Below are 22,336 nucleotides of genomic sequence, written 5' to 3' on the forward strand. Positions count from 1 at the left end.
TCCTTGGAATGCGCCACTTCCGGTATTTTGCTGGTTACTCGACATGGGCAAAAAGCAAACGAGGATTTTTTAAAAACCGAGTGATCGTGACAGCCCTAAAAACAGCCGAATCTCCACTCAGACCAACTGAGGTTATCATGAAATTACATGATTGGAAAATAGAGTTTTAAAATGTACCTTCTTGGATTGCAAAATACAAAGCACAAATGCATAAATTCTAAAATAACTAGTTTTTCTTCATTAGTCATAAGCAGGTGATTATGTAATCACAACAGGATTAGTACTACTTTTAATACAAAGGTACAGACATATCACACCTACCAGAGTCAGGATAACGCAACACAGATCTTGATTTAATCAGTGTGAACTGAGGGCAAATAACTACCCACAAACATTACCATCCAACAGCACAAACCCACAACAGCTGCTGCTGCTGCGAAGATCGCTTGATGCAAAGTTATTTATTTTAGCACTAATAAAAGTTAAAACAACACTGACATCAAGATTACAACATTTATACTCATAACTGATCCAGCAATAGCCGCTGAAATCCTTATATGGACATTGAACCAGAATTCAGCTAGTGTTACACAATAACGAAGATGTAGAAGACAAGAGGGAAAAAAAGTGTCCTCCCACCACAACTGGACTGCTGGTAACAGTCACCACCATTGGCATGAATGGGTCAGTGACTTTCCAAACAGACAATGCAGCACGTCTCAGGGACGGAGCCTCTGTGTCATTCCTAACTTGCGTCTTCAGCTGTTGAGGCAGACATTTACGCAAGTCACATCCATCAAACAAGACTAGGTGTGTCGCTTAAAAGTCTTGCCTAGACAAAATGGTGCATGCATGCAATTTTACAATGGACAAATCAATCTAACACGCTCTTTAGTCAAAACCAAAACCTCAAACGTAAAAACCAATTTCGCAGTTTATGCCGAAAACTGATACAGAGAGGTGAAACCTGAGCGTGAGTGAACTGGATCATTTTGAGGTCAAGTTTTCAATGGAATGGTTTTTATTCTCCCGAAACGCTGACAGGAACAGTGCATCTGCAACATGTCAGAAAGAACAAGAATAAAAGACGAACATTCATCTGGAGTTAAAATGTCCTCAGGGGGTTGGCACTTCAACTAATGAGGATCCTGTCCATGCCGTATCATTGCGAAATTCGGAGAGGGAGTGCGAGAACGCGCTTTGGGGTTACGACAAAACAGCAGATCGTCTCTCTGGGCGAGTCCAAAAAAACTTGGAGGAAAAGAAGAGAAACATTTACTGGAGTTGTTCGGGCATGACAGATGTAAGTCTGGAAAGGAGAAGACCATGCCCTCAGTTCATCTTCACCAGATCGTAAAATTGAAAAAGCGGGTTGATGTTCCAGAACAGTTTGTGCAGAGTTGCACGAACATAATGTAGATATGCATTAAGTGCACTTATGTCTAGATGTGAAATCAAGGCCTTGTGCCTATAGGCCGGGCTTTACCGGAGAGCCGAACGGCTAATCTGTGTCATGCTCGCGGCCGTCGGCCTGAAAGCGGAGGAGGGGTAGCAAGGGGGGGAGGGGAGATCGCCCACACATGCCTTGCATTGGGGGAGGATATTAGCAGGAATGTCTGGAATTCTCTTCAGTCCAGCCAACGCTTTGGGTCAGGTGACTTTAAGTCCTGAGGGACTGCGACTTTGCGATGGCGTACGATCCTTTAAAATGTTCATCCCGCAAAGCGTGCGCCGATTGCGATGCATTTCGGATCCCTGGTGTTGCGGTCTGCACATCTGTAAAGATCGGGAGTGAACGGCGTTTGTTTTGAAAGGCATTCCTGACACAAGCCCTGTCCTGACTCTGCACCTAAAGCACGCCGAGTACATGTCAGAGTGGTATGCAACGATTCAGGGTGGCCTGTGCTGTGGAAAAAGAGATGCCTCACACCGTATAGACCATTTGGCCAGTTCACAGGCAGGCAAAAGGACTCGTTCTGGACAGAGGACATACCAGACATTTTCACTGTAATGGGAGTTGCAGCTTACTCATTTCCTCCTGTTAAGAGCGAAGCATAACCCAGGGCTAGACGAATTGGTCTGTTCGCCAATTAATGAGATTGTGTCTTCTCAGAATTCGAGGGGGTGAAATTGATTTAGATGTTTTTTGTGTCGGAGACACAGAAAACCAGGAAGGTGATTTCCAATGTACATTACTGTTCAAAAGAGATTATTTGTGAAAAATTAATACTTCTATTCAGCAAGGATGCATTAATTTGACCAAAAGTGACAGTAAAGTTATTTATAGTGTTACAAAGCATTTCTATTTCAAATAAAGGCTTTTAAATGTTGCCTCTTTTGAACTTTCTGATCAAAGAACCCTGAAAAATACTAAGCAGCACAGCTGTTTTCAACATTGATGATAAGAAATGTTTGAGCAACAAACGATTATAGTAGAATGATTTCTGAAGGATCATGTGACACTGAAGACTAAAGTACTGGCTTCTGAAATTCAGCTTTACCATCACAGGAATAAATTACATTAAGATATATTCAAATAAAAAAACATGTACATTACCAGTCAAAAGTTTTTGAACAGTCACTCGTCAGTCTCTTCTGCTCACCAAGCCTGCGTTTATTTGAATATTTTTAAAATGTAATTTATTCCTGTGATTTCAAAGCTGAACTTTTAGCATCATTGCTCCAGTCACATGATCTTTTAGAAATCATTCTAATATTCTGCCCAAAAAACATTTATTATTTTTATTATGTTGAAAACAGCTGAGTAGATTTTTTTCAGGTTTCTTTGATGAATAGAAAGTTCAGAAGAACAGCATTTATCTGAAACAGAAATATTTTGTAACATTAGAAATGTCTTCATTACCACTTTTGATAAATGTACAGCATCCTTGCTACACAGAAGTATTCATTTCTTCAGAATGATTTCTGAAGGATCAAGTGACACTGAAGACTGGAGTAATGATGCCGCAAATTTAGCTTTGATCACAGGAATAAAATACATTTGAAAATATAATCAAATAGAAAGCAGTTATTTTAAATAGTAAAAATATTTCTGAATTTTACTGTTTTTGCTGTATTTTGGATAAAATAAATGCAGGATTGGTGAGCAGAAGAGAAAAAAAAAAAACATTAAAAAAAAATCTTACTGTTCAAAAACTTTTGACTGGTAGTGTATGTTGAGTTGTAATACTATTTACAGTATTTCTTTTTTTACTGTATTTTTTCAATCAAATAAATGCAGATTTGGTGTACAAGAGAGTTAAAAAAATCTTTAAAAAAAAAAAGATTTAAATGTGCACTTCATATCAGCAACCATTAGAGAACATCTGTGAGCGTGAACAATAAAATTAACCATCTCAAACCGTGAATAGTTTACTAGTCTGCCTAATTAGCATAAAATTGCTGATCTTGCTGTGAAGAGTAGCAGTTTAATGTGCAACGTTATGAGGATCTAAATTAGGCAACATTATAGAAAGATCGACAAAACTTTACAGTTCAGCTCCACTCAAGGATATTCCCATTAATGAGGATGATAATGATATTCAACATATCATAAAAGCAAAGAAAAATGCTGGGCAAGGCCTTTAAAACTGTGTGCGTGTCAGGACGGCGACCAGGAATGTCTCAAAAACAAGGCAGAGAGAAAATCTCAGCAGGTGCAAGACTTAAAGAGTTGCAAAGCTGCAAAGAGTGCCTGTAAACAGAGCGCAGGGCCAAAACCCAAGCTTTCACAGCTCTCGATCCGAGCTTACATGGCAGGGCCCACAGCTTTCCACTTTCTTTCTGGCTAGCAGTTTCAAACAGTCTCTCCAGTTTCTTAGTAGGTTATTCGCTGCTTGCTGGGAAAGTAGGCTAGTCAGAAACCTGTGGGAATAAGAGGCAGCAGCTGCTGTAAATAAGGACAAGTGCACGTCTGCTGAAGGCAGCAACAAACAAGACGATTCCTTCATCAAGAGGGCATGATTTGCCCTGGCGCCACGTTGAAGACACTTTGAATACCCCTCTTTTTAAAACATAGGCTTGTGAAGGGGAGCACCGTCTGTTTGAAGCCCCTGTTGGGACATAGTATGCTTGAATTCAAGCGTCTGTGATGTTTGAGGCAAGAGGAACGGCGCTGATCCCATGAGCGGATGCCAGCTGGGAAGTCAGGTACTGTTTACTAGCCCCACTCCCTATTTTAAAGGGGTGAAATACAATAGAGAGGCATAACCTGCTTTGCAGCTTCATTAGGACAGTAGGGTGAACACCCCGGCACAGGGCTGTTTGTGTACAAACACTGGGAGTAGGCCGAGGCTCTGGGCGTTTCCTGTAGCTCAACTGCTACAGCATGACTGGCATTACCAAGGCCACAAGTTCAATTCCCATAAAACACAGGTAGTGATTATTTTTATCAGTAATTTTGGTAGGTATGCAGGTAATTACTATGCTACGGTTGAGAAACCGATAAATGGTTGGCCAAATAAAAAGCTAATATCAACACAAATACATAACTATGAATTATTTTACATTAATGCATTTGGCAGATGATTTTATTTTAAGTATAAAATTCTATTTTTTGTCTAAATGAGTGAAAAACAAAATATTACAAATGAAAACCAATCTTTTAAATGCTACAAGTGAATTTCAGCATCACAACATTATAATGTATAGTATGGAAATTAATTTGCTAAATATTGTGTTATAAATATATATATGCATCATAATATAAATTCTTAGCAGCAATTAATACTAATGTAAAAATCTTAGAAATAACTATTCAAAATTAAATATACAATAGTGGCCAATTAATTTATATATATATATATATATATATATATATATATATAAAATATATATATATATTAAAAATATATATTATTAAAATATCTTAAAAATAAAATTAAAAATAAATAATTTATTTAAATTAAAATAACTTATTTAAAAAAAAATCTATACAGTATATTTAAAAAAAAATCTATTAATATATATTTATTATTAAAATATCAATAGAATATATTTTAAAACTCATAAAATTATAAAAATATCTATTAAGATATACCTATACAATATATTTAAAATCTTAATACATAAAAAATTAATAGATAAAAAAAATAAAAATAGATTTTAAAAAAAGAAAGTCTTAATATATTTATTATTAAAATATCTATTAAAATATATCTATATCGGTGGTGTTGTTTTTTATTAGCTTGGTCTATGTTGTCTTGTCTTTGTTAATCTGTATGTGTATTTTGTGTATTCTTTGTATGAATATTAATAATAAAATAAATAAATAAAAAAATTAATTAAAAATAAAACATATCTATACAATACTTTGAGGAAAAAGCAAATTCAAAATGAATTTTTCATACTGTACATTATGATGTCAGTGCTGTGCAACAAATAATCGCATCCAAAATAAAAGTTTTTGTTTACATAACGTGTGTACTGTGTATATTTATTATGTATATAATTACTTATACATGCAAAATATATTTAAGAAAAATTAAATTATGTTTATATATTAAAAATAGTTATAAAAATATACATGTAAATATTTTTAAAATATATACTGTATGTGTGTATGTGTATGTATATATACATAAATATACAGAGTACATGCACATATTATGGGAAAAAAACTTTTAACAGTTAAACAAATGTTTGTCATTTTAAATTGATTTCTCATTTAAATATTATTTGTACCTTTATATCCGTGCATCTCTACTTTAGATGAAAACATCTGCCAAATGCATGACCGCAAAACATTCTTATCTGTTTTTTAGATAAAGAAATTAAACTTCAAAATTGAGCTATACCAAATTTGGCCCAAATAAACAATGCCTCAAGCATATATGCCTTTCATTTGTAACAAAGCAGGCAAATACAATACACAATAACAAATTGCATGCTAACAACATTGTGGCAGTTGGATCAGCGCAAGACTGTGTATCTAGCAACTGCAACAACATTGACAGCTCACGCCAAAACCTGCCAAAAAGGGTAAATACTAGCCAATGTGTTTATTCTGTTTAATCCTCTCCTTTAATTAGTCTTCAGTCTGCTGTCAAGGAGGAAGTCAGGCTTGAACACCTGCATACCGCTCTCTCGGTCACCGCTGACCTTGGCAAGCCAGCTCATAGCGCTACGTTGCCTTTGAGAGCTCACATGCAAAAGAGAAAGACATCACAATGATTAATAAGAGCTCTGCTCGTACTTTTGCAAGAGAGGGCTATTATAAACTCAGTTATTAGAAGCATGCGATAAATTCATGAACTAGCCAAGTCTGACTTCCCGTCAGGCTCTTACACACAACAAAATGGATTCATGTGCACCAATTCAGGTTCATTAGCATTTCTTGTGCAACACTGAGGAGGAATTTCTCCAGTCAGAGCTCGTCCTCTCTTGGAAAAGAGCCCCAGTGAGACAAGATGGACTGTGAACTAACAGATCCGGTCAATAGCAGAATGTGAGGCGCGGTCAATATGTCTGTCAGCGATAATGAGGTGCAGATCCCGTAGGAATCGCACACACAAAAATGTTTGTGAATGGCGAAAGCATGTTACTTATTCTTGGGGGGGAAGAAAATCAAAAAAATGTGTTTTACGAGTCTGAAGTCTTTGTAACACCGGGTGAACACTTTCACATGCAGCCTTTTCTGTACATTTAATACTACATTTTTTTTTTATATTTTTTTTTATATGTAACTTCTGTCATTAAAGGGTTACTCTACCCCAAAATTAAAATTTTGTCATTAATCACACGTCATTCCAAACCTGCAAAATCTTTGTTCGTCTTCGGAACACAATTTAAGATATTTTGGATGAAAATCGGGAGGTTTGTCCCATTGACTGCCAAGTAAATACCACTGTCAAGGCACAGAAAAGTTTGAAAGACGTCGTCAAAATAGTCCATCTGCCATCAGTGGTTCATGCATAACTTTACGAAGCGAAGAGAACACTTTCTGTACAGAAAATAAAAAAACGTGTCGCCGTAGTGCCATTTTGGACACTATCCGCTGGACACAAACTGCGTATGCTGTTTTATGTCAGCTGCACCACACAGATACGTTTTCTGCATTTATTTATGCTTTGATTAGAACGAAAACAGTTCACAGAACGGTGTACACAGTTTGCACTTTCCAAAATGTCACTACGGTGATACGGAGGAGACAAATTGTTGAATAAAGTCATTTTTTTGCGTACAAAAAGTATTCTCGTAGCTTCGTAAAATTATGCTTGAACCACTGATGGCAGATGGACTATTTTGGGCCTTGACAGTGGTATTTACTTGGTCACAGTCCAATAAAGTCACAAACCTCTCGGTGTTCTGAAGATGAACAAAGCTTTTACGGGTTTGGAACAACATTGGGGTAAGTGATTAATGATAACATTTTCATTTTGGGGTAGAGTAACCCTTTAATTGCTCACCCTCATGTCGTTCAAAACCCCTAAGACCTTCGTTCACCCTTGGAACACCAATTAAAGATATTTTTGATGAAATCCGAGAGCTTTCTGACCCTGCATAGCCAGCAACACAACTGACATGTTTAAAGCCCAGAAAGGTAGTAAGGAAATTGTCCAAATAGTCCATGTGATACCGGTTCAACCATAGAACGCTCTCGGATATCATCAAAAATATCTTAATTTGTGTTTCAAAGATGAACAGAAGACTTGAGTTTGAAATGACATGAGGGTAAGAAATTAACGGCAGAATTTTCATTTGTGGCTGAACTATTCCTTTAAGTTTTGACTAGTATTCCACCGATATGAGTTTCTCAGTGGCAGACACCAGTAAGTATAAAGCTGTGGATTTAGTGTGGCTGTTGTTGTTGATTACAACTGGAACCGGAATACACCAAATTCACGCAGAGCTAGAAAAGACAAGCATTTGAGGTTTAAAAAGTATATAAATTGTCAATCACTTTAGAAAATAACCATTTCGCTAGATAAAACCCTTCTTCCTCGGCTGGGATCGCTTTGAGCCCTTTGAAGCTGCATTTAAACTACATTTTGGAAGTTCAAATTCGTGGTCACCATAGAAGACCACGATATGGTGAGAAAATGTTTTCCTCAAAAAACAATTTCTTTTCAACTGAAGAAAGACAGACATGAACATCTTGGATGACAAGGGAGTAAGTAAATTATCTGTAAATTTTTGTTCTGGAAGTGAACTTATCAGTACTTATTTGTGTAGTAACACTGTAATAACATCACCTTTAAATAAAGTGTAACCCAAAAATTGTTTACATATCCATTAATAAAGCTGTAAAAATTGAAACAGAGTTGACAAGGGGAGAACTAAACAGGTCTGTTAACTGACCAAGTTTTAAGGCTGTTGATGATCAGCCACCGTCAAATATCGGGATGTCGTTCAGTCTGTCAGTTCAGCTTTCGTGGTGTATTCTGCGCTGCCTGCACTAGTTGGACCCCACCGGTGGCTTTTTGGCCAATTGAGCATGTTGAATTGAAAAATGTCATCATCTTTTCTTTCCAGTTGTAACTATTCTGAGTGAAACAGTATTTGGAGGAAAAAAAAAATTAGTGAAGGACATTTGATCCATCGGGAATTGACCCTATGCAAACAGACGATCTGACCAATCATGTGTATTGATGCCTACATTCTAATGTTCATTCATGTTTTTTTTCGTGCTTTAAGTAAAGAAGAAAAGACGACCGGTTCACGGTGATTGACCTAATAAGGCACAACACATTAAAGAGCCACAAAATGGTATTGTTTGAATTTCTTAATCTTAAAGCTGAGACCTTGTTTTATACCAGAAGTAACCTGCTTCGTCTGCTGGCGTGTTGTCAGTTTCCTCTATGTTCCGCGATGTATTTTTCACTGCGTGAGAACACGATGTGCAGCGTGAGAGCCGTATTATTTGTCGGACATAACAACAGTAACTAAGGAGGGCAAGTTTTTGTGAAGGGTCAGTTGGTTGTATGGTTGTGGTTTGCTTGTGTGCATGAGGAAAAAATAGTTATGTGCATGGATGAATCATAATAAACACTGCAATATTCTATTTAAAAACAGGATTGGCCATTCTGATTTCATGGCGTCTTTAATGGCCAATGCCAATATTCTCAAAATGGGCAAATATTGTCCTATTACACTGAAGAAAAGGTTCTGTATTCAACCTACAAATTACAACTTCTGTGCACTGCCATAAAATTATGGATTCGAGCACATATAAGGTCAGGACACTTTGAAAGAGGTCTGAAATCATAGTGTTTCAGCCAATCAGAAAGGAGGAACTGATGCAATTACTCATGTAGCGTAAGTCAGAAATCATGATTTATCATATATTTAAATGTCATCAAAATAGACACTGAAAAGAAGCTTCTCTCTATATCAGCAGATGAAGAAATCAGTCAACAGACTACAGTTAGAGCTTCTCTTATTATGTAATTATTTGTGACCCCGGACCACAAAACCAGCCATAAGGGTCAGTTTTTTAAATTGAGATTTAGACATCATCTGAAAGCTGAATAAATAGCTTTCCACTGATGTATGATTTGTTAGGATAGGACAATATTTCACGGAGACACAACAAAAAAAAAAAATCAAAATACAGAGAAAATCGTCTTTGAAGTTGTCCAAATGAAGTTTTTAGCAATGCATATGACTAATCAAAAATTGAGTTTTGATTTACTTACGGTTGGAAATTTAAAAAATGTCTTCATGCAACATGATCTCTATTTAATATCCTAATGATTTTTGGCATAAAAGCAAAATCTGTACTTTTGACCCATGCAATGTATTTTTGGCTACTGCAACAAATACACCCGTGCTACTGGTTTTGTGGTCCAGGGTCACATATTTCTACCAAAGCTGTTTATCGTTCACTTCTAGCAAATAACATCAGAGAGTTGTGTCAACAGTAGCAATACAAAACTGACAAAAGTTAAAAGACAAAACCATGCGCGAATAGCAGATATGGTATATTTATGAGAAAAGATAAACCAACAATTTTACTGCATAAAAGTGGCCATACTAAGATATTCACTTGAGGAGCACTTTATAAAATGGAAAGCACGTATTGAAAGCAACCAGTCTGCCAATACTGCACTTTACAATGACGTTAGTGCACTGCTCGTGTTTAACCGGCGCCAGCATAACATCCTCCACGTAAATCATTAACCTCCACTATCAAGGGCGCCATAAGAAAGCACACGGCCTACCAGTGTTGTAGTAAGACAAGAACAGAGGAGTTTATGACTCCTGGAAATTGGGTCATACTACGGCTCGCTCGGAGTGATGGGATGTGAGGTGGCACCTGCTAGTGACGGGTTGCACGAGGACAGTGGCGGTCTTTAGAGGAGCAGACACACTGGGGTGTAATCTCATTACTGACGTCAACCCGACACCCAGGACAGAGAATCTACTCACTGTGAAGGCCAAACTCAATCAACAGGACCAGGAAGAGCCCAAAAAGGGGCATCCCACCTACTGCAGTCCTGTTTACATTTTAAACTGAACTCTAGTAGAAAGCAACGGACTCTTAAAGACCACAATGACTGAAAGACAATCCTGTCAGACTGATTAATGAGTATCACCCTCATGCAAATGGTAATGGCAATAGCAACAGCTAATGACGCATAAATGCAAGAACATCAACAGGAATGAATGTCCCCAGACTTTATAAAAGGAAACATTTACATTGCCCTTGAAAACAAAGTCCAACTTGTTTGTCAGACATTTATCAGCAATATCTGATTAAGCCTATAAAGCCTACTGTGTCATTATTTGATTAATCTCTAAATTATCCACATGACCAAAACTTGCTAAGAAATTGTCTTTGATTGTCTTTCATTGTCTGATTGATCATTTATACTTGTTAGCAAGTCTGGTTGTGGTTCACATGTCTTTCTGCTGTGAAAACTTTAGGAATTTTTATGGAGTAAACATAAGGATAACCTATATTGATAATGCAACATCAAACATTAACTGGACTGACGCAATTTAGGTTTACATGATTATTCATACTTTTTTTTTTTAACAAAGTTATGGTAAAATTTATGTACCAAATGTAATACGTCAGGCATTTAAGGAACATTTATTTTTACAACTCTCAATCATCATTGTGTTGCACTGCATGTACTGCCTCAAGATTAAAACTACAGACTTTTAATCACTGAGGACTTACATATTATCTTAAGACATATTTTTCGAAGATATAACAAGATATAACAATTGACAGTGTTGAGACGCAAATTAGCTTCTGCTATAATCTATATGTGCAGTGCATTTTTTCCAGTCTTTTACTGGAATCTGTTTATCGTATTGTCCCTATTCAAATAAACATAAATAAATTAAAATATACATTTTATGTAAGAAGTCTGTTATACTGTTATCATTGATGTATATTACAAGTTACCATAATTTCATTGTAATTTTTGGCTATACAAAAATAAGGCAATAAATAAAAATCAAATATACATAATATCTGCTTGAAGCTGCATATTTAAGCTCCGTTTGGGCTTAAAATTAAACAAAACTTCTGCATATTCTTTTCCACTTCAACCTTATCCAATAAAGGTATTAAGTATGTATAAAATATATGCATCAAATATGATACAACACATGTATTTTCTGACTATATGTGACTCTGGACCACAAAACCAGTTTTAAGTAGCACAGGCCAAAAATACATGGTATGGGTCAAAAATGTTAGATTTTTTTTTAAATGCCAAAAATCATTAGGGTATTAAGTAAAGATCATATTCCATGAAGATATTTTGTAAGTTTCCTACCATAAAACTATGCCCTATTTCCTCTACACTATCCATAAACACGTATAAACAAATATTAAAGCTGGAACAACTGCATGTTAAAAAAGTATTGTCCAAAGAACGAGGCCAGGAATCCCAAGAGCAAATGTCACGGCAGCAATTTTGACAATAGCCTGAAGTCAGCTGGGTGATTAAGGCAAATGTAATAACAGATAAACAGGTCTTAAAGGGACACGCACTGATTTCTAAACCCAAATGCAGTCCGTACACTCAAACACATCAACTTACCCCATTCCAAAAAGTCGGTCACGTGTTTTTCCCGTTTTAAGGGCGAGTTGCTGCACTCGTTGTATAAGCATATGAGAATATCCAGCAGTGTCTCCACACTCAATGACTTGTCGTTTTTCTGATGGCCATCCAGCAGCAACTGCTCCAACTTCTTCAGGCGCACCTTCGCAGACATTTTCTATCAATTTAGCGGCCTGGCTACCACTCCCAGAGCCAGAAAGGATCAAACAAATCTTGTCGAAAAGAATAAAACGGGGATTCGTGTTATAAATGTATACTAATAGTATTTATCCGGCTGATATGTGTGGAGCTCTGAAGTCCCAGACTCCAACTGCTAGCCAGCCATCCAGCTAGCCAGCTAGCAAAATGTGCCCAACATTGTGCTCAGATAAGCGAAGACCTAATGCGCCTAACCCCGTTGTTGTCCGCTGGTTTCCAGCGTTTCCACCCCCCTCCTCACTCCCGAGGCCCTGTCGGCTCCATTAGCCTTAATCCGGACAAATCTGTACTTTCCACTTTGCGGGATGTGTCGGGCTTTTTCTCCCGTCGAATCTCAGGATAACTGGACGCTCATTCCGCTCAACTGGAAAGCTTCACTAATGAACTCCCTAATGAAAACTACACACGCCTTTAACCTACATAAATACACCCCTTTGAAAACCGGGAGCGGGTGCCTTTTCTAAGTAGGCGAATCCTTGCGTGTAAGCCTGCGCTAGCCGGTGTGCTTCTCTGAGAAGCCGAATATGGCTGCATTCGTGTTCAGCCTTGTCTAGCGCTCCCGAATGAAGAATCCAGACCCGGGATAGCGGAGCCCCGCCCACCCGCACCGGAAACGCTGGGGATATATGACGCCATTGTTTGATTGACACCGGGAGGCAGCTAGTACTGACCTCATCTGGAGCTCGAATGCACTGAAAGCAGCCTCTCACTGACCACACTGAAAAACTGAGAGAATGCAAACCTTAGCAATGCAGTTTTCAGATGATAATATTAAATCAACTGGTAGGATATACACACACACGTGTTTAATATATTATTAGTATTATTAATAATGTTTAATATAATATGGGTTATATTATGTAATATTTTAATATTGTTACATATCGAAATACTCAATATTTTATCATATATTGTTATATTTTATCATTCCACAAATGTACCTTCTCAGAACACTAAGTGTTTTTAAATGATAATAACATTATATGTGACCCTGGACCACAAAAACAGTCATAAGTAGCACGGGTATATTTGTAGCAATAGCCAACAATAGACTGTATGGGTCAAAATTATCAGTTTTTCTTTTATGCCAAAAATCATTAGGATATTAAGTAAATATCATGTTCCATGAAGATATTTTGTCAATTTCCTAGCATAAATATATCAAAACTTAATTTTTGATTAGTATGATGCATTGCTAAGAACTTCATTTGGACAACCTTAAGAACGATTTTCTCAATATTTAGATTTTCAAATAGTTGACATAGATAGGCCAAATATTGTCCTGTTCTAACAAACCATACATTAATTTGTGGTCCAGGGTCACATATTATTAATTTTAATAGTGTTTAATATGATTAATATTATATAAATATATTCACAATGATGTCTCTGAGTTTCTAGATAGTTGCCTCCTGTCTAAACTAAACTGACAAAAAAAAGCTCAAATGTGACCCTGGACCACAAAACCGGTCATAAGGGTCAATTTTTCTAAATTGAGATTTATACATCATCTGAAAGCTGAATAAATAAGCTTTCTATTGATGTATTCTGCTATGATAGAACAATATTTGGTTGAGATACAGCTATTTGAAAATCAGGGATCTGAAGGTGCAAAAAAATAAAAGAATTGAGAAAATCACCTTTAAAGTTGGCCAGATAAAGTTCTTAACATTGCATATTACTAATCAAAAATTAAGTTTTGATATATTTACAGTAGGAATTTTACAAAATATCTTCATGGAACATAATCTTTACTTAATATCTTAATGATTTTTGGCATAAAACAAAAATCAATAATTTTGACCCACACAATGTATTTTTGGCTATTGCTACAAATATACCCCAGCGACTTAAGACTGGTTTTGTGGTCCAGGTCACAAATATGGTTTTTCACCCACAGTACAGTTTACAGTTCTTGTGAAAACTAACATTTTCTGTAGTATATGTAATACTTTGCTATGTTTTATAATATAATGATAATCTGATATAATGATAATATAGTAATTAAAATCTGAACTAAAATACTGAAAATACTTTAAATGCCTGCTTACTGAAAATACCTAGTACACATTATTTGTAAAGTATTCAAATCTTTTGTCTCACATACAAATAGAATCACTTAAACATCAATTTGTATTGTTTCATCTCATAAAAATGTATGCTAACATCATTATTCTAAAAACAAAGCACTGTAAAAGTCAACTGGAGTCCAATGATACAAAATGTAAGAGACACACAAAGGCCTTGACCTCTAGATAGCCTCTCATAGCAATTACATTTACTCAACACAGATAATTGCCCTGGCATTCACTAATTCATAAGTCAGTGACCTTTTCACTGCCACCAGTTTTTACGATCCATAATTAATATTATACTGCTACAGTTATTATGTTTATTGGTTGCTGATTTGCTTACGCAAATAATACACAGTCATACATCATCATACATTCAAACCTAGCTCCAGCAAAACGAGCAGAGCCATCACGTCAATGCTTTGAAAACGTTGACCTCTGCTGGTGAGAACGAGTGAGTAGTCATGTTATCATTCCCTGCTGTCTTTGCACCTCCTATTGAGCTTTTTTTCTCCGAGATGAATTGCTGACAGCTCTGGGAGACAGAATTGTGTTAGTAGCTGTTCAATATTTTATAAGCAGAGAGCTTCAAATCTCTGTGGGAGCTTGTAAGTGTCAGGACGGATTATTTTTACCACCTCAACCATAATTTCTGCCTTTTACCTACATTTTGGTGCCCTGGGGTGTTTTTTGGGAACACATAAGAGAAAAAGATACCCTGTAGAGTTTATTTGAAAACTTTGCGTTTTCCCTTTTTTGGTTTGCCGTTCTCCCAATCCGCTCTGACTGATGGAAAGTGGGGGAAACTAACTCATTCACTGCTTCTTGAATGTCACGCTTTGCCTTGTGTTCCTCTCATCCAATCACCTCAAACCTAACAGCTTCTGTTGCCAAGCGATAAGGATTCACAGAGGAAAGCCCTTCTAATATATAAAAGCATCAGACAGCTGAAGTAAGTTACAGTTGTTTTTATGTGTCACATTTGGAACTCTGGATCTGTATGTCTGAGGGGTAGGTAAAAAAAAACCTGCTCATGTTTATAGAATATCACATTCAACTCTGTCACATTTGCATTTGACATATAAGACATGCATACGTTTATTTTATTTTTGTTACATTCATTGTGCAGCAGAGGGAGCACCAGGTCTTCGTATCTGCTGCTGGACAGTGTGACGGATTTATTTATTCATGTTGTGGGTTTGCCCACCGCCGCTATCAAGGAATCACATAAAAGCTAGAAACTGGCTAGAAACTAAATGCAATTTATTCCTGTGACGCAAAGCTGAATGACACTTTTCAGTGTCACATGATCCTTCAGAAATCATTCTTGTCCACCTTATTCTTCAACGCGGAGTTAAGCCTATGGGCGAGACTTCCGGTTCATTATCCGCTACCGAGAAGAATAACAACGTGCAATAAACGGCAAAACTGTTGCACTACAAACCAGTGTGCTCATAATTAGGATAATACATTAAAATAATATGCAATCCAATTTGCAATATCAAGCAGCAAAGCTAGCTCTTTTATACAGCTAAAAGTAGCTGGATGTGGATGAGACATGAAGTCAGACCCATTAAATTTACAAATGGGTGCACCCACTCTTACGGTAAAAATAAGGTGCTATAAATGTTGAAATCAGATGTGCGGCTTAATATTTTTGTGTAAACTGCTACTTTTTCAGGATTCTTTGATGAATAGAAAAGTCAAAAGAACAGTATTCACTTAAAATAGAAACCTTTTGTAACTTTATAATGCATTCTTGCTCAAAAAAGTATTTATTTCTTTATAATAGATTTCTATATATTATATTAATTACTATTTGCCACATTTTAGAACATTCAGTGCAGTTTTACAGTGTTATACTAAATGAAACAGCAGGATATGAAGATGTTATTTTATTAAAATACATTTTATTTGAATATTCATTTACATAATGTAATATTTAATATATCCACAACTTTTTTTTTGTATCTCTCGACATATCTGTGTTTGAAATTTCAGCATACAAAAATGCTAATGATTACTTCGGTTAAACACAATTACACTACTAGTCAATAGTTTTTGAACAGTGAGATTTTTAATGTTTTTAAAGAAGTGTCTTCTTCTCACCAAGCCTCCATTTATATGATCAAAAGTACAGCAAAAACAGTACAATTTTGAAATATTTTTAGTTTTTAAAATAACTTTTTTCTATTTTAATATATATTTAGGGCTGAGCACCGGTGGTGCGAGGACCCTCTTGGAATTGCTCTGTTTATTATTATTATTATTATTATTTTTCTTCTTCTTCTTCTTCTCCAAAATGAATGGCATTTTTGAGGGCCTAAACATGCACGAAAAGTCATGAAACTTTGCACACGCACCAGAACTGGCGAAAATTTACATCTGATATGGGTTTCAGAAGTGGGTGTGGCAAAATGGCTCGATAGCGCCACCTATCCACTTTCAGCGGAATGCGCCTCGAGCTACGTTTCACGTACCTGTACGCAAATCGGTATATGTAACACACCAATACCTACAAAAAAGTCTCTTTGGGCAAAATCCGAAAACCAACAGGAAGTCAGTTATTTTTTATTTTTCCAGCAAATTTTGTCTCATTTTTGCCATTTCCTGGCATCGTACTTGAACGAACTCCTCCTAGAGATTTATTCAGATCAACACCAAATTTGGTCAGTCTAATCTAAAGGCCTTTGTGACGTTAAATTGCGAAGATCTAGAGTTTTCACCGGAGGGCGTGTCCGTGGCGGCCTGTCAAATTTCCATGATTCGCCATGAAAAAGGAAGTTGTTATAACTCAGCCATACAATGTCTGATCTGCGCCAAACTCCACATGATTGATAAGAGTCTGGTCCTGAACACATGCCCATAGTCATATTCAGTTATAGTCATAGCGCCACCTACTGGCAACAGGAAGTGACATGTTTTACTCTGTAACAGACTCCTCCTAGAGATTTGTTCAGATCAACACCAAATTCAGTTAATCTACTCTAAAGGCCTTTGCGATGTGAAATTGTGAAGATCTTGAGTTTTCATTAAAGGGCGTGTCCGTGGCCGCTTGACAAATTTTGATGTTTTGCCATGGAAATAGAAGATGTTGTAACTTGTCCATAAAATGACCGATCTGCCCCAAACTTCACACGTTCGATAAGAGTCCTGGCCTGAACACATCTAGAGGCCAATATTCAGTTATTATCATAGCGCCACCTGTTGGCAACAGGAAATGACTTATTTTACACTAACTTAAACATGCAATGTCTGATCTGCACCAAACTTTACATGTTTGGTAGGAGTACTGGCCTGAACACATCTAAAGACCAATATTCAGGTATAATCATAGCACCACCTGTTGGCAGCAGGATATGTCATGTCTTACACTAGCTCAAGCATACTATGTTCAATCTGCACCAAACTTCATATATTTGACAAAAGTGCTGGCCTGAACACATCTACATGCCAATATTTAGTTATAGACATAGCGCCACCAACTGGCAGCAGGAAGTTTGGCACATATAAATGACTTTGACATATTCCTCCTAAATTTACTATGTGAAAAGCATAGCCCACCATTCGCCACCTATCGGCGGTGAGCCCGTGTGCGAGGGCCCTTTCATCGCTGCTTGCAGCTTTAATTTAAAATGTGATTTATTCCTGTGATTTCAAAGCTGAATTTTTAGCATCATTACTCCAGTCCTTCAGAAATCATTCCAATATTATAATGTGCTGATTAAAAAGATTATTATTATTATTATTATGTTGAAAACAGCTGAGTAGATTTTTTTCAGGTTTCTTTGATAAATTGAAAGTTCAGAAAAACAGCATTTATCTGAAATATAATTTTAACATTATAAATGTCTTTATCATCACTTTTGATGAATTTAAAGCATTCTTGCTAAATAAAAAGTATTAATTTCTGTAATTTCTTTCCATTCATCAAATAATCATGAAAACATGTACTTAACTGTTTTAAATATTGATAATAATAATAATAATAATAATAATATATTTCTTGAACAGCAAATCAAACATATTAGAGTGATTTCTGAAGGATCATGTGACACTGAAGACTGAAGTAATGATGCACAGGAATAAATTATATTTTAAAATATATCCAAACAGAAAGCAGCTATTTTAAATAGTAAAATATTTCAAAATTGTACTGTTTTGCTGTACTTTGGATTAAATAAATGCAGGCTTGCTGAGCAGAAGAGAATTGGTTAAAAAACATAAAAAATCTTACTGTTAAAAAACATTTGTCTTTCTGGGATAGTTTCCCCCTGGAAACAGGTATGTTTTTTTTTAACCACAATTGCTTTTTAAAGAGTACTGAAGGAATTTACATATTTAAGCTGTAAGATGAAGCTCTTGTTGACTTCATTATCCAGTTCAACTCACTCTTTTCAAAATAGTTTTAGTTTTATAAAGAAATTCATATGGCAAAATTTATCTACAAAATTAATTACATTTAAGCTTAAGTTTAAATGTTTGAAATTAGTTTGAAGTCTTTAAATCAAAAGAATATTAACAGCACACAAAACACAGTAAATTCCATAAAGTGCTTTCAAACATTTGACTGGTATGTATGTAGTGCTATTTGGAGATGATATAGAGTAAGTAATTATTCCAATTTTCCAATTTTCCAACTTGTTAAAAAGCCACACAGCACACTATCAGTAAGATTTGTATTCAAACTTCAATCAAACTTAACATTGCGGCCTGATGTTAGAGATTCCTTTTTAGTCAGAGGACATCAGGATATTGAAAGAAATTTCAGTAAATTACTTATTTTTCTCAGAGAAGCTTTCAATCTGAGACTTCCACAAAAGCTGAGGGAGAGTAGGCAGATGCATGAAGTGCTAATTGGTTGAATGAATAGAGAATGTCAGAAAACAGGCCCGAAGTGAATTTATACGAGATGGCAAAATTACCGAAAGGTCAGTCTATTACACTCCTCCACACACGCAGAGTTCAGAGCTCTTCATTCAAAGAGACACAGCAAGTCGTATAAAGTGAAGAGTGAAGAGGAAAGAAGAGGAGAGGAGGAGCGCTACATTTCAATTACTCTGCTAGTCAGCAAAGTCTGCAAGTCGGTTTCTCGGTCCTGAGCCTGAACCTCTTGAACTCCTTGTGGAAATTGCATTTCAGTTTGCGTTTGATGTGAGACTAAAGAAACCGGTCTGGTCTTTTTAATGAGAAATAAATGTCAGCACATACAGTGGCACAAGTCTTTGAATACGTAAAACTGTAGGAATGTCTTGCACAGTATAACAAAATATCAAACAAGCGGCATTTAGTTTAGTATGATAAAACACAAGCACAATTTTCAAGCCATAAAATGTTAAAGTGGACATTTGCTAGTTGCTAATCACTATTAAAAAAAAAAGGTTCACCCAAAAATAAAGATTTGTTGAAAATGTACTCGCCCTCAGGTTAAGATATAGATGAATTTGTTCTTTAACATAACAGATTATACATCACTTGCTCACCAATGGATCATCTAGTGAATGGGTGCCGTCAGAATGGAGTCCAAACAGCTGATAAAAACATACATTAATCCACTCTCCAGTCTATCATTTAACATCTTGTAAAGTGAAAACCTGTATGTTTGTAAAAAACAAATCCTTCAAGGCTTCTATCCATTATATTGATTTTTCGCAGAAGTGACGGTTTAAAGTCAAAATGCCTTAATGACAGATTTGTTTCTTAGAAACTTGCAGTTTTTCATTTCACAAGGCGTTTAATTGACTAATGTGTGAATTATTGTGATGTTTTATCAGCTGTTTGGACTCCCATTCTGACGGCACCCATTCACTCCAGAGGATCCATTGGTGAGCAGGTGATATAATACTAAATTTCTCCAAACCAGTTCAGATAAAAGACTCATCTATGTCTTGGATAGACTGAGGGTGATCAAAATTTTTGAAAATTTCCATATTTGCTGAACTATAAGGTCAACTGACTTCATAAATCATATTAACACAGTCACTTAAAAGTCATTGCAAAAATCAGAATCAGAAAAGGCAGCATTTTGTTTTCAGTTGAAAATTTGTTGATATATTTTTGAAATGCAACACTTTTGGTGATCATAACTAAATTTTCCTATCTTTGGTGCAGGAATACGATCATTGCGCTGAACTGACACTGACTCTGTGTTTAAAAATTAACATGCACAGAGGTATATGTGTCAAAATGGATACCTTTCCTTGTCAAGTTACAGAGCCACTGGAAAAATCTGCCTGCCAAGAGACTGAGGTCTGGGTTTTGCTGGATCCCGGGCTGTGAGATGATCACCCAGAGCCTCTATATGAACGGCAGCATCTCCTTTCACTCATTACTCGATGTGACATCATCATCAGAATCAGGGTTGAGCCAGTCGGAAGGTGAGATGCTGTAACCTCTGACATTCGACCTCTCGCCCTGTTTTCCATCACGCTGTGCGTTCCATCACACTGTAATTTGACACAGAAATGTCAGCGTAAGATAACAGCCTAATAGTTAAGCGAGTGTGTGAACTCCACAGGTCATGACTTTTTACATCACAAACACAATCACTTGCAAACTACTTTAAATACCCCAGACAATTCATCTCTCACAGTCAATTCTCACATAACTGACAGTGGTGATAGAAGAGTATCATTTTTTATTATTTAAAAATGTATAAATTATATTCTGGTCTGATTAGCTTGAAATGATAACTAATAATCATTATGACATTGTGACACCATTGTGACAATTATAAATAGTATTTGACTGTTTATGAAACAGTATAATCGTAAACAGTCATGTGGATTAATGCTTGAGGATACAAGACAATACTCTACCAGTCAAAATGTTTTAATGTTTTTTTTTTTTTTTTAAAGAAGTCTCTTTTGCTCATCAAGCCTGCATTTGTTTGATCCAAAGTACAGCAAAAACAGTAAAATTCTAATATTTTTACTATTAAAAAGTTTTCTATTTGAATATATTTTAAAATGTAATTTATTCCTGTGATTTCAAACTGAATTTTTAGCATCATTACTCCAGTCACATGATCCTTCGGAAATCATTCTAATATTCTGATTTGCTGCTCAAAAACCATTTATTATTATGATGATGCTGTACACAGCTGAGTAGGTATTTTTTTAGGTTTCTTTGATGAATAGAATGTTCAGAAGAACAGCATTTATCTGAAATCTTTTGTAACATTATAAATGTGTTTATCATCACTTATGATCAATTTAAAGCATGCTAAATAAAAGTATCAATTTTTATCATTTCTTCAACCCCCCCGCCCCCCCCCCTCCCCCCCCAAAATTATACTGACTCCAAGCTTTTGAATGGTATAGCGTATAATGTTACAAAAGATTTTTATTTTAGATAAATGCTGATTCATCTTTCTATTCATCAAAGAATACTGAAAAAAATTACTCAACCGGTATAAATATTGATAATAAGAAGAAGAAGCAATGTTTCTAGAACAGCAAATCAGGATGTTAGAATGATTTCTGAAGGGTCATGTGACACTGAAGTAATGATGCTGAAAATTTAGCTTTGATCACATGAATAAATTACATTTTAAAATATATCCAAATAGAAAGCAGTTGTTTTAAATAGTAAAAATATTTTACAATATTACTGCTTGCTGTATTTTGGATCAAATAAATGCAGGCTTGGTGAGCAGAAGAGACCTATTTAAAAAAAAAAAAACATATTTAAAATCTCCTTTATAATAAAACAGCATGGGTATAGATTGGATTTGGGTTATTTAATGGTGTGGCAGCTGTGATTAAGGTCAGTTAACTTAATTCTCATCCTTTTTTTAAGTACTTATTCACAATATGTCATTCTCCATAACATGTAAATCCAGTTTCTCATGATAAATCATAGCAGGGAACAATTATGCAGGCAGTAACCAGTCAAATTAATATAACACTGTAAAAAAATTATAAAAATAGGGCACAATGTACTATATTAATCTGAAGGAATTTGCCAAGTTTATTTTTTTATAGGTGTTTTACATGCATTTTGAATTTTACACTTCATTGCATTGTGTTTTACGGTTACTGTAAA

General features: G+C 35.8%; 1 protein-coding gene across 4 annotated transcripts in view; it reads right to left on the minus strand.

The window, feature by feature from the left end:
• cdc42bpb (CDC42 binding protein kinase beta (DMPK-like)) overlaps positions 1-12,814 on the minus strand; it is a 90,180-nt gene extending 77,366 nt beyond the window's left edge. For 3 of the 4 annotated variants that reach the window (XM_051137991.1, XM_051137992.1, XM_051137990.1), the window contains exon 1: positions 12,000-12,814. In XM_051137991.1, the coding sequence (XP_050993948.1) occupies positions 12,000-12,174 (175 nt within the window). In that variant the 5' untranslated portion in view covers positions 12,175-12,814. The remainder of the gene's footprint in view (positions 1-11,999) is intronic. The other variant, XM_051137994.1, reaches the window with a different exon arrangement.
• Positions 12,815-22,336: the final 9,522 nt, after the last annotated feature.

Source organism: Labeo rohita, chromosome 20 (genome assembly GCF_022985175.1).
Source record: "Labeo rohita strain BAU-BD-2019 chromosome 20, IGBB_LRoh.1.0, whole genome shotgun sequence".
NCBI classification, from domain to species: domain Eukaryota; kingdom Metazoa; phylum Chordata; class Actinopteri; order Cypriniformes; family Cyprinidae; genus Labeo; species Labeo rohita.